A 13,751-nucleotide genomic window follows, 5' to 3' on the forward strand; every position below is an offset into this window, starting at 1 on the left:
AGCAGAAATTGTATGGCTTTTGTTGTGAAAACCTGGCAACCCTGTATAGGAGATATTGATAGACCCGCTGTACTGTATGTCTGTGTGGAAGCCCACTGTTTCTGACGTGCAGAGGGAAAATAACTATATTAGTTTTCTGTTTAAGGTATGGTATTTTATGTCCATCAATTTACACACATAGTGGAAATCCTTTGAAATAAACTCTTGAGTTGTATATAACCAGTAAATTTGCGATTTTCTCAAACTGCACATTCTTAAGTCACTTCCTAAATGTCTTTGCAGGATTCTTCAGCGTAGTTTAATAGAATAAAGTATGTAACTCCAAGCGTCCAGAAGCCAGACCACCTCTCTGGCATCAAAGCCTTTCTGCCATAAAATTCCAGACTATGAAGCACCTCCATGTGAGTGACAGTTACTCAGCCAGCATCCCACAGTGAGCAGAGCTGGCCAGCTACATGTCCAGAAGAGTCCTGTGAGGGTTGCTTTCAAAGATTCACTCTGTCCGCTCTCTTCAACATCCACTGGCCAAGCAGACGGAGGTCAGGGACCTTTCTTCAAGGTTTGCTTGGCCTTTGACTTTGAAGGCTAGTAAGGACAGTTAGTGGGACAAAAACAAGGAAAATTTGAAGCTATGAAGACTTCCATTTGCAGCTGTCACTGTAAGAGAACTTTTGGAGAAAGGGTTAAGGCCGTTGTGGATAGCATTCATCCTCACTTTTATCTCAAAGGAGTGTTTTGAAATGGAATCAACTTGCACCAAAAAAGCAAAATCAAAAGAGAAGTCACTATTCATGTCAGATGGCCTTTCCGACTAGTAACTTAAGGCAAAAAGCTTTATCTACCTCATGAGGAAAGGTTTTATAATTTCTTTGAGTGAAGAAGAGGCTGAAATTCTTCACTACTTACTGAGAGAGAAAAATAAAATTATCACCCTTATCTGTAAAGATTTCGATACACGAGTCTTCATTTTAAAATAAATGCAAATTAAGTTATGTAGCTACACAAATCTGTTTTCTGCAGTACTTCAAACTGACATCCTGCTGCCCTGCCCTGACTGTATGTAATGAGTCCTTAACCAACAGTCTTGTAGGACAACTGTTGGTTAAGGACTACAATCCTGCGACTCAAGTTCATCAACCGTCAAAAGGGTAGATCTAGCTCTCCAGATTGAACCGAATAATCAATAGAGCTGGCCTGCTGGCCACTGGATTGAAATAACAGGGAAACAATTATGAAAATGTTAATTAAATTGAAATAGAAAACGTTAATGTGTAAATATCTCACTTGTGATACATATATTATCATGTGACACTGGAGTAATGTCTGCAGAAAATTCAGCTTTGAATTACATTTACAAATATATTAAAATAGAAAACAGTTATTTTAAATTGTAATAATATTTCACAATGTTGTTTTTACATTTTCTTCCATCAGTGCAGTTCAAGTCGCAGTTAATAAAATCAATGAATCTTAAATTACAAGAAAACAAAAACATTCTGACAATAAGGTACACAGAAAAATTGCTAAAATGTTTTATTTTATTATCATTATTATTATCATCGTCATCATTATTATTCAAGTTTAGATGTAACAGACATCTTTGCCATCTTTATTGAATCTTTTTGCATGTAAAAACCTACCACACAAAAAAGAAAATAATAATAATAAAAGTTAAGGTGGCAGCTGAAAAGATAAAAAAAAATTCCTAAAATCATCATCTATGCACTTTAAATGCAGCAAGTGTAAAAACAATAACATTCTAAGAATAATGGTTAAAACATTTACATATTTATGCCCTTTGCCTTGACCTTGGCCAAACAAGCTTCCAGGCTCCATCAAATACTCCTTGTTTCAATATTGCTAAGACCTTCAAACATAGGCAAGATCTCTTTCATTTATTATAACGCAGTACCTGTACTTAGCATGCTAATAACACATTTCATCTTTCTTCTTTTGCAATAGAGTAACTGAAGTGCAAGCATTAACATTTTCAAATTAAAATGAAAATTTAGACAAAAAATAAAAATAAAGAATCTTATGTTATTTACCCAACTGTATAAATGGTTTGTTGAAAAGCAATGGTCTATACTGATTTCAGTTATTTTTAAGAGGCATTTGCAGTTAAGCAGCGTTGTAAGGCTAGTTTCTGAGAAACAGAGAGAGAGAACAAATTACACATTTTGAGTCTCAATCTCTCCCCCTTTTCCCCAGTTCATATAAATAATGTCTGTATGAAGTCAGGCTAGACCCAACTCACTGAACCTGTGACCATGAAAAGGAGCTAGTGTGGAGAAGTACACATGGGAGCACAACAACAACAACAAAACAGACATCTCAAAGTTGCTAGCAAACAAAAACAGAATCTGGGAGGTTCAAATGTTTTTGCTTTTCTTATTCAAATAAAATGGAAAACTGTGAAGATACGTGAACATGTGTAAAATATATCAAGCGCTTGATGTTTGGATCATTTCTGAGCTCATTATTAGTTAAAAACATGTTTTTCGGTCGCTCAGGTAGACAGTTGTCCACTCCACATGATAAAAGTTGCAAAAGGATCATAAAAACCAAAGTACAGCTGGGTGAAACAACAATATAAATAATGTTAAGCCTCTTTGAGACAACTGCCATCGAAAGGCACCAGAAACACCTGCAGTTAAGTTTCATCAACAGTACACTGAATAAAATTGTTAAAAAAGAAAAGTCAAAGGTGTTTTCAACTGCTCTTTATAATTAAAAGGTGGAACAGAATGAATTTAGACTGGCAAAGTTATTATTTTTACATTACAGAGCACTGGCTCCCATAAAAAGACCAAATAAAGCACAGACTCATCAGTTTCCTTTGAATGTTCGGTATCAGAAGAGCAGGAGAAAAATACAGGAAGACTTCAGTCCAATACAAGCTTCTTCATCAACTACAAAGCACAAGTAAGTACATGGTAAGAAGAGGCAACAGAAAATGACAACGCTTGGAATGAATAGTGCCCTTTTGTGGCCAAAACCAAACAAAATAAAATAAAAATAAAAAACAAAAAAAAACATAGTACTTTTGTTTAATATTCCACCTTTGGAGGAAAGGAAATTGAATTGTCTTACTGTTTTCGTGAAAAAAAAAAAAAAAAAAAAAGTTCAGGTGTTGCTTCATTACGACGTTTGCTACATTTGCAAATGTAAACGTTTGTCAGAGCCCAACTCAAGGCCCTTATTCAGATGCGAGTTCAATGTTGCATATCAACATCTCATGTATAAAATACTTTGTACAATATATCAGGCACTGATAATATGATTTTACTATTAACAACCTAGAAAAAAATATTTTTTTGTTATTCCTTCCCAAATTTCTAGAGTAGAGAATTGCATCCCAGCAACTAAGGCAGCAGCTTAAAAGTTTTGATGGAATTCTGTGACTTGAGTTACCTAACCCTATAACTTCAACACAAAAAAAGACAAGATGACAAGAACAAACAGAAAACCATAAGACATTTAGTATATATATATATATAATGTTAACTCGAGACAGACTATAAACTAATGTTGCCTATTCAGCCATACACATTCCCTGAGGATGCTGGATGTTTGTTTGAGGACGGCAGTCATTTATGCTGTTGCCATAGTGACAGACGACTGCCACATTTTCCTACACTGAGCCACACATGCAGAAACACATCCTCATTTTTATCAGAACCAGGTAAGAGAACTTTCCATAAATCTGTGAATACACAAGACGACAAGAAATGAAGCATTAAATTGGAGTAGATGTACCTTGCTTGCTGAACTGCCTTGTCGAAAATTACGTATCTGGACTAATGAAAATATATCTAGATTGAGTAGCTACATGTACCGATGTCTTCAAAAAGCAGTCTTTGTTCGTTAAGTGTACGTGTGTGTGAGCTCCAACAGAAATGCTATGCTGACTGAAGTTTCTTGCATTGGCTGCTTAGGCACCATGATCCGTCTTGGCACATTCAAGCAAAAAAAGTTCAATGCATTCATTCGTACAAGCGCTCGCTTTCCCTGCTGCTCTAGTTGTGCTCAGACTGCAGGCTCGTAAAGCTCATTGGTTTGAGGGGTTGGCGTTCGCCTCGGGGGCTGCCCGGTGGAGGCCTCGCTGGATGTGTGTTGTGAAATCGTACTTATCGGCACAAGCATGCAGGCAGATACTGCACTGGAAGGGCCCGTCGTCACCATGACAACTCATGTGCAGGGCGTACAGGACCTCGTCCAGGAAGACAATGCCACAGTGGGCGCATTTACTCGAGATATCATCTTGCGTGGCCTGATCAACCTTCTCCGGTTGGGCCACTGGCAAAGTAGAGCGCTCCTCTCCGGTTTCTTCTGAGCGTTCCGTCTCCCGCTCCCTTTCAGAAGTGGGTGACACCCGTTTCTCCTTGGCGACGAGGGTCCCGTTGGGCGTAGGACTGGGTTTGGAATGTTTCATGGCCAGGTCGAGAGGCGTGTCGCTTTCGGGTCCAGATGGGTTCGGTGGGGGGAAATGAGGCGGTAAGCCGAAGGTAGGGTAAGGCACAAAGCTTTGGCAAGGACTGGGAAGGCCAGTCACAGGGCTCAGGTAGTGGCCCGGATTGCCCGGCACAGACATCTTGTACTTAGTCCAGAAGCGCAACCAGTCCGCTTCATTTTGCAGGTCGTTGTGGAGGAAGGGTAGGCTGAAGAACGGGTACTGGTACTTCTCGATAGGGCTTCCAGGAGGGGAGTAGCTGGCCTGCTTTGACGGACGCATGTACTTCTCGATAGGGCTGCCCCGTTCAGAACAACCCTTACCGTCCCCTCCCTGGGGTCCTGCGCTGAGCCCATTGCCCTCGGCCCCGCCGTCCACAGGGTTCTTGTGCATATGCAGGGGTGGCATGTGCTTATGGATCTCCAGCGTCTGGTTGACGAGGAACGCATGAGTGGAGCGGGGGCTTGGGTGACTTTTGAGTCCTGAGGGACCGTAAGCCTCGTATTTACCCAACTGTGCTTGGGCCTCGGCACGTGATAAAGACCCATCAGATCCTGCTTCCTCAGTCCTCCTCTCTAAGGGGCTGCCGTTGAGACGCTCCTCGCTGTTGACACGCTGCTGCTTGGACCCCACCTGCTCAGATGGTACGGGGTCAGGATTCAGGCGCTTGCGTGTCCGTCGACGAATGATCTGCTCGCCGTTGTTTTGCTTGATAATGTTCAGCGGTCTGGGGGTCTGAAAGAGAGACATGGAAATTACTACAATTTGAAATTGGGGTCACTGACATGATGCTTATGCTCAAATCGTCCAAGTTTTAGTAATTTTAGTACAACTTCAACTTATTTTACTTTAGTTATTTTCATTTATGCATTTTAATTTACATTTGACATCATCTAATATTTCTACTTCATTTTATTTAAGCTTTATTTCAATTAAAACGTCCTGATATCATGAAGACAAAAAACTTGTTAAAAGAATAAAAACCTAGTGGTTTGACATTTTTTTTAAATTTTACAGGAATTAATAATTCATTGCATTTGTTTAAAAAAGTTTTACCTTAATAAATACATTTTTGTTATGAACAATTCATATGATGTATATACTGTATTCAAGGAGTAAGTTTTTTTTTATTATTATTATTTACTTAGTAGTTAAACCACAGCCATCAAAACCATGTGAAAACAACAATGCATTTCTAAGGATGTAGACAGATTTTTGAACTAAGTTTTTAAAAAATCCAAAAAACAAAGCTGCAACCAGACTTTCTTTGTTAAAAATGTAAAGTTTTTAATACCAGATTTGGGTACAATCTCCATGTGTGTGATCCAAACAAACAAATATTCACACGCTCTCCCAAGTGTCTGTGAGACTAGTCCTGATCTATTTACTGCCTCATAAAAAGGTCTCTGATCTAATATTGTGATTTCAGTAGAGTGATTCATCCCTTCTGGGACTCAGAGGACACACTCCTGTAATTAGGCTGGTTTGCATAATAATCTCCCATCAAATGGCTATTAATTACTGCTTTATTTTCACTGGACTACGTAAGCCTAGCTCAAAAATGAAGGCACAGCAGTGAGTTCACAAATATAAATGAGTGAATTATAGAAGTGACTTTCAGCTTGACTACCAGAAAGAGAGAAATCAATGGGTGAAACTGTTATCAATTGTGCTACTTTACAAGAAAAAGCCCGAAGTAACATATGTTCCTTCTCATTTCTCATCCTTTACGTCTACGCTAAAATGGAAACTACGGTGGTTGGAGAGATGTGAGATATGCATATTTCCTTCGGTGGCAGACCTGCAACAGGAGGGAAAGAATGGAGCACTTGTCTGTAATCTATTTTTCTGAGCTCAGATTCCATCCGGGTAGGCAGTGGCTCGGGGGGAAAACTTCAGTAAGGTGACGCAACTCATCTAGCTACACTGCCAGACACATTCTTCCAAGTCCTCGCTTGATGCAGAGATCACCCACGACTCACCCAGAGCCAGAGATAATTGGCAGAAGAACCATGTCGCTCCCCTCTACCACCACCTTCCGACTGCTTGTTGACTTTGAGGTAGAGGCACATCGAGGAAATCAATCATGTATGGTAGCCACTTGCCTTTGTAGCACCCAGATCCACCGTCATGTTCCTAGACTAAGGAAAGCGATCTCTCTCAAAGATGGGGAGGCTTGGGAAACCAGAGTGTTTCATTATGATAGAAGGAAAATATTTCTCTGGTACCCATTTTTCCTATAAAAGCTGGAAAAATAATTCATGCAAAAAACTCCACCTCAAACTAGCCTTTGGCTCCACACCATATGTTCAAGGGGAAGAAACATGAGATGCATATTTTCAATAATGTTTGGCCACTGGGGGCCGGAGCTCAATCTAAAACAAATCTTACTGTGTTGCTTAAGTTAATGCCCTGTGATAGATGGTGTTAAAATACATGCGAGCGCTCACTCTTTGGAACATGTCAGGCCGGCTGTCGGTCTGAAAAGAGGACGGGGATGAAAGCCAGACAAAAAGAAAGAGTGCCCTCTACTGCTGGACCACGTCAGGCCCTCACTGCACACTACAGAAAGAGGACATTCTTTTCTGTTCTTTTTTTTCTCTTCAGTCTAATTTCGTAAGGAATATCATTTAAAAAAAAAAAAAATATATATATATATATATATATATATATATAAAATAAAATGATAATAAAAATAAAATGAGTTCTTGACTTTTCTGTTTCAAATATCAAACCAGACAAGATACATTAAATTCTTAAAGCCTTTGATTATATCTACTTCCTACTAAAAAATTAACAACTGACTAGAGGGGGATTAAGTTCGGTGGTCCCTGCACATTTAATATTAAAATGTAAGCATTTTATAGTATGAAGAAAACCCGAATATGCAGTTAATTTTGGAAGACTTATCTTTGTGTTTCTTAAATTTTTTTTTACATTTTTATATATATATATAAACTAGAATGTATATGACAAAAAAGGGGGGGGGGAATAAAATAAATGTGCATGACATTTTTTGTATTTTTTTTTATATATATTTTTTATGATAAATGCATACAGCACAAATGGAAGACTAGTTCTACAAGAAGCCTCTTTCGTAATAATATACTGTAGAGCTATTCAGCAACCTTGGGTATCTCTCTATTTATTTCATCTTATCTATTTTTGACAGTTTGTGTACCTTAGCTAAAGACTTTTTTTTAAACACTGAAATGTATTAAATGCTCAAAGGAGATTGGAAGACCTGTCTCAACTGTGCTGTCCGTGAACAAAACCTTGTTGCTTTTCTAGCTATTTCTTTCTACCTTTTGGGCTTTCTTGTTCCAATGGGTGGTCAGAGTTCAGAAGCTGTGAGAACCTTTTTTTTTTTGAAAACAAACGACATATTCTTTCTGCGTCCCACATAAAAAAGTTCCATGATGGTGAATCTGAAAAACGGAGGCAGCCGGAAGTTTTATGTCGGGCATTGACGCACGGCTACGGCGCATGTCAGGTCCTATTATTAGAAGATAAAATCTGAGAGACATTTATTATTGCAATGTGTTCTGGCACGAGGAACCCAGACCTCCATTTAGGGCTCTCTACAGTGTGGTTTTATGAGGTGCTATTATGAAATGATTTCTGTACAGCATATAAAAGATTTTATTCAAAAATATAAAAAATACTACTGGAAACTGACTGCCAGGCTGACATGAAGGACACAGTCTCCGCTGGACTGCGTTAGCGCCCCATCAGTGAAACATTCACTCGATTATTTATCAAACCAAGAACCTGAAAGACTACGAGATATCTTCTACTAAACTTCCCCACTGCCTTTACTCTGCTCAAGAAATGAAACTGCCGTAGATGACTCAGCATTTTATAGCAGAAACCAAAAACAGAAACATCAGGCAAACAAATCCTGTAGCCAATCGGCAGTGATCCCGAGGGCTTCGGAGAGACGTCTCCACATCTTGTTTATTAGCTTCTAGTGGAGTGTGACGTGTACACAACCTGATGGTCCACTGCAGAAGCTACTTTACAGTAAAAGAACACAGAGACTATGCCCAACTGGTCATTCAGCCCACCGCTGGAATGTACAGGTTTTAGATCATCGCACCACACAGCTGTAAGTATCATCAAAGGTGAGCACTGAGCTAGAACTAATAAAATACAGATCTATGCTATTGCTAGTTTTGTATACAATATGAGGGAAATGCACATTTCACCAGCACTGTATGCAGTCAATGTAAATAAAAAGATAAGCTCAAGAAGAGTAAAGGTAGCAGTTCTCATTAATAGGTTTAAGGTTCATTAAAGGTTCTGAAATGTCTACAAAATTCTTTCACCAATAATGATAGTGCCACTTTGCCACTTTAAAATTTGCCATTGTCAAGACGATCAGTTTGACTTATTTTCTGTCAGCTATCAAAAATAACATTTTAAATGCATTATTCATTCTTTCCTGTGCTAATAAAGCTCATTTGAACAGCTTTCAGTGGTTTACATGTCACTTCCATATAGCCTGTGCACTGGAAATACTTCTGCACACTTTTTTTTCCCACAGACATGGGGCACACAACATGCCTCAGTCAAGCTAAATACAAGATACGGGTTGTGCAATATATGTAAACATGTTATGCAACACAACACAATTGTGTAATAAATTGTAGAACTTATTATTCACTACATTTTTAAATTTTGAGTTGTTTTTTTTTTTTTTATTAAGAAATGAATACTTTTATCCAGCAAGGATGCATTATATTGATTAAAAAATGCTTTTTACAAAACATTTCTTTTTGAAATGTCTATTCAAAGTATCCTGAAAAAATGTATTAAGATTTCCACAATAATACTAAGTAGCACAACTGATATCAACACTGATGATCAAAATAAATGCTTCTTGAGCAAATAATAATTTCTGAAGAATCATGTGACAATGAAGACTGGAGTAAATAGCAGCTGAAAATTAAGTTTGCCAACACAGGAACATTTAAAAATATATATATTTTAAAATAGGACACAATTTGAAATTGTAATAATATTTCACTTGTAACCAGCTATCGCCTGTGTGTCTGATTAGGCCTGAAGAATAACTGAATCCACTGTGTTCCACTCTCATCAAATTCATCACCCCTCGGCTTTTAATATCAGTGTGATCTTAGTAGTAAAACTGTCAAGAATTGTTCCCATTTCCCTTAAAGTCATGGCCACCCCACTTTTTCTGTCCCAGGAAGCCAAAGCAAAGACTGATGCGAGCTTCAGTACAGCTGCTGCATCAATGCATGATGGAACTCCAACATAAATGTCAAAGTTAGAAAAACTTCCAGCATGAGGAAACTTATTTACTCCAGACAGTGTTTAATGTGGGGCAGTAAATAGAGCATACAGTATTTCACAAGCTCGGCTGTGAAGCACCCATTGATTGCAAGCTCTCTGATGAAGCGGTGCGGACAGACGGGCAGATGTGAGTGTCTGTGCCGGGTCAAGTTAGCACGACTCAAGCCACCAGGTGGCATGGCCTCTGAAAGAGCCTCTTGTGGTCTGGGTGCTGTGGTGCCTAAACGCCTTACCCCAGCCGACCACACTGATTCAGTCAGCCCCCTGTTTCCAAGCCTGTGCCACCCAGGCACTAGTCCCGATAGCCCGAGGCCACCGAGGCAAAGAGCGTTTCCAACATTGCATATATCAAGACAGGAAGAAACCGTAACACTCACAGACTTGACCCAATTCTGAAGGAGCTCCAAAGATTAGAATGCAAAATCAACATTAAGTCCAGCAACAGGCCCGAGCACAATGCTTTTTCTGTTTCTCCGGCTTAATTACTCATGTTGTCGAGACTGAAATATTGTCGGGATAAACATGACAGGTAAACAAAGGAAATAGAAGAACACTAGAACACTTTCAAGGCTACAGACAAAGCTTTAGGTACGACAGCAGATTAAAAAAAAAAGCTAATTCAAATCAAAATTAAATTGGGAGAGCAGAGAACTGAGCTCTTCAACTTAAATCAAATTAAGTCATTTAGTGACCGAGTCCAGAAACGAGTAGTTTCATTTCTCTGTGCACATGTCACACAGACTGAAGAAGTAAAAGTCATTGTATAGTCACAATTTATGCATTTATAAATATCATATATAAAATGTATTTTTTGCCATTTATGTCTCTGTTAAAGACTTATAAGCTATGAATCAAACCAATGAGCTATTAAAGAAATGACAACCTTACAAACTTTGATTTGAATGGGAAAAAATGTTAAAATTGGATAAAAACACAAGGTTACAGACTGTGTACTTAATGAGGGAACAAACTACAATCTAATGACGCACTGTTAAAGAAACTAAAATCAGTGAAGAAATAAAAACAAATTAAAAAATTATATTTTCTTTTTCTTTCTTTGCACAATCATGGGTAATGCAGTTTTTCACTCACAAAGAAATCTGCTGTAAAATTGAATGATCATTAAAAAAAGCAGGCTGATGGCTTCAGCAAAAGCATTTGCCATTGATTACAAACCTTGGAGCTCAAAGAAGTTCTCTTTAAAGGTTTACAAGTTATCATTAAAAAATCAATACCCCTATGGAGAAAATAAATGGGAATTTTACTTTAAGAACAAAAATGTCACACTCTATAACATTAAGGAGGTTTTAAAAAACTTAAAAGGAATAGTTTAACTAAAAACAAAATTTCTGTCATAATTTTTCTCCCTTCCATGCTTTGACTTTCATAGACTTGTAGGCTTTGGAACACAATAAGAGATATTTAACAATTCCCAATCTACTTTTCTGCATACTATGAAAGTGGATGGGCACTAAAACACCTGTAGTTGCCACTGACTTTATCGTATGGAAAAAAGCAGCTTAAACATACTACTAAACGTCTGTTTTTGTGTTCCATGGCAGGCTGTTGTTGTAAATAAGAATGTTTTCTTAAGTGACTTGCCTGGTTAAATAAAGGTTAATAATAAGAAGTAATTCATACGGGTTTGGAACAACATGAAGGTGAAAAAATGTTAAAGAAAGATTCCACTTGACTGGGTTTTAAGGTTGTGCCAGTAGGCATTGTGTCTCAAGTTTTAAGGTCAGGTGTTTGTTAGGACTGTGGGAAGTGGGGCTCCCAGCTGGTGCAAAATTACTTCCATAGGGCCATTAGCTGGCTGCAGGGCTGAGGAAGGCCAAAAGGGCTCTTCCCTCGGGGTCCTCGTCTGACAGCGCGGAAATGAAGCGATCAAACCGGAGCTGCTACGCTGTCACCTCTCCGTTCATTTTGAACTCTGTTTCTGCGATTTGTGGGTGGGCTGGCGAGGCGTTCTCGCCATCCCTTGCACTGATGTTTTCTTAGTTCCCCCCTTACCGAGTGCAGCTTCTGATAGAGGCCACACGCGTTGCACACGTAGCCGCCGTTGGCATTCTTCCTCCACAGCGAGGTCTTGGTGGTCAGACAGTTGGCGCAGAAGACCCCCGAGCCCCGCCGTCTCTGAAATCATAAAAAAGAAAGAGCCAAAATGAGTAAAAAAAAAAGCAGGCTGTTGAGAAAAAGAGGGATGGAGATTCATGCTCAGCATGGAGATGGGAGGTGAATGTAAAAGAGAAAGCAAGAAAGAGAGGCAGGAGGAGGAAAAAAGCGGGGGGAAAAATCCCAAGACTCAGCAGGGTGTAGCTGGATATGGCAGCTCTGATGGTGAGGGACACAATGCGTCCAATCAGAAAGCCAGGATGAGGCACAATTAATAGAACCAAGCTGATTCTAACACTAATTAACCTTCCCGTGATTTATAGGCCTTGTAAGATACCACTGCGTCAGTGACAACACACCACCCACTTTAAACTGGGTCGCCCGCACCGGACTGACATAAATATTTTGATCTTTCAATAAATATCTCATCTCGAACACATGTATGACAGGAACCTTTAAATGCATGGCTGGAACTCAGAATATCTATTAGCTTGAAATATTGCACTCTACTGTGAGAGAAGGGGAAAAAAATAAACTCAAGTAGGAAAAAAAGGAGAGAGATATAGCCACATGAATCATCCACCGGGAACGGACAGAACTACAAGTGAATCCTGAGAGTCAACCGGGGCAAATCACAGGAATTATCTCGATTATGGTCGCTGTAAAACTCATTTAGCCTTATACAATGTGTACAATTTATTTAACCTAACTTCAGACGGCTTGAACAGGGAGCACAATTCTCCTGCCAGAAAAGTACAATGCTCCTAATTGTGCTCTAATACATTTAGAATGGAAAGCTTTCTGCAGACATAATTTTGGCTTTGAGTCGGTAGAGCTTTTTTGGCAGGGAAAGGGCACTTGATTCATCGGGTGTTTCACAACGTATCAGTAAAAGTTTTGGGGCGCCGCCAGCTTCCTATAGGGTACTTTTTCCATCCAGATGCGCCATTGGAGGGCCCTGCATCAGCTAAACTAATTATGATCTCACCTTCGCTGATGCTTGCTCACTCTACGGTTCGACATCTCCTATTAATCATATATACGTAGAAAATTAATGTGAAAAGAGAATGAGGGACGGTAGCCCACACAACCATAAAGAATAAAAATGATGGCAATAACTTAATGAGATGGAGCAATGTTTTCCATGAGCTATCAGCAAATGCAAAGTCACTCTGACAACTGCCCTTTGCAACCACAGAGCATCATTCTGATGCGCGCAGCATTTCAGGCCGAGAGGGAGGAATCTCGCGTCCTTATCGCGTCCATAAAAAGGTAGGTAAACTCATTGAAGGTGCATAAACACCTTTCTAATAGCTTGCCGCAACAATAATGTTACTATGCTTACATTAAGCATTAAAAATGAATAGTTTTATCCTTTACAAAAAGTACTGTAGTACTACCATATTATGTTGATGCCTTTAGATGGTAATGCATTTAAATATTCTATGGGTTCTTCAATTAAATATTTAAATGTGTAATTCCGAATCTGTAGGCCTACGAGTTAAAGGGATAGTTTGGAATGGAATTGACTTGAATGTGTCACTTTTAGGTAAACTGTCCCTTTAAGACAGCAAGATGTCTGGCATGTCCTACAACACAAACCCACAATACCTTGCTGGAAGATTATATTAAATGATGGCTCATTTACGTCAGAATCAGTGCTTTCTTACAACCTTTAATCGAGAATGTATATATTTTCTGATCTCAGTGGGGTTTTTAGAGGGCCACATGCTAGTCCTGACAGTTTAGACATGATTGATTGATTTATTCTTTCCTATCCAGTTCTAGCGTTACAAGCCAAACAAAGTGTCCGTCATCAGCTTTGTGGATTTCTCTCCCTGGCCTTCTGGGCTCCAGAGCCAAA

General features: G+C 39.1%; 1 protein-coding gene across 1 annotated transcript in view; it reads right to left on the reverse strand.

The window, feature by feature from the left end:
* Positions 1 to 1,516: 1,516 nt before the first annotated feature.
* The window catches only part of LOC306847500 (zinc finger transcription factor Trps1-like), a 118,104-nt gene continuing 105,869 nt past the window's right edge, over positions 1,517 to 13,751 (reverse strand). Inside the window, exons 5-6 of the mRNA XM_079381454.1 lie at positions 11,786 to 11,908; positions 1,517 to 5,188 (exon numbers count right to left, since the gene is read on the reverse strand). Coding sequence (XP_079237580.1) covers positions 4,052 to 5,188; positions 11,786 to 11,908 — 1,260 coding nt within the window. The 3' untranslated portion in view covers positions 1,517 to 4,051. The remainder of the gene's footprint in view (positions 5,189 to 11,785; positions 11,909 to 13,751) is intronic.

Source organism: Barbus barbus (genome assembly GCF_936440315.1).
Source record: "Barbus barbus genome assembly, chromosome: 27".
Taxonomy (NCBI): Eukaryota; Metazoa; Chordata; class Actinopteri; order Cypriniformes; family Cyprinidae; genus Barbus; species Barbus barbus.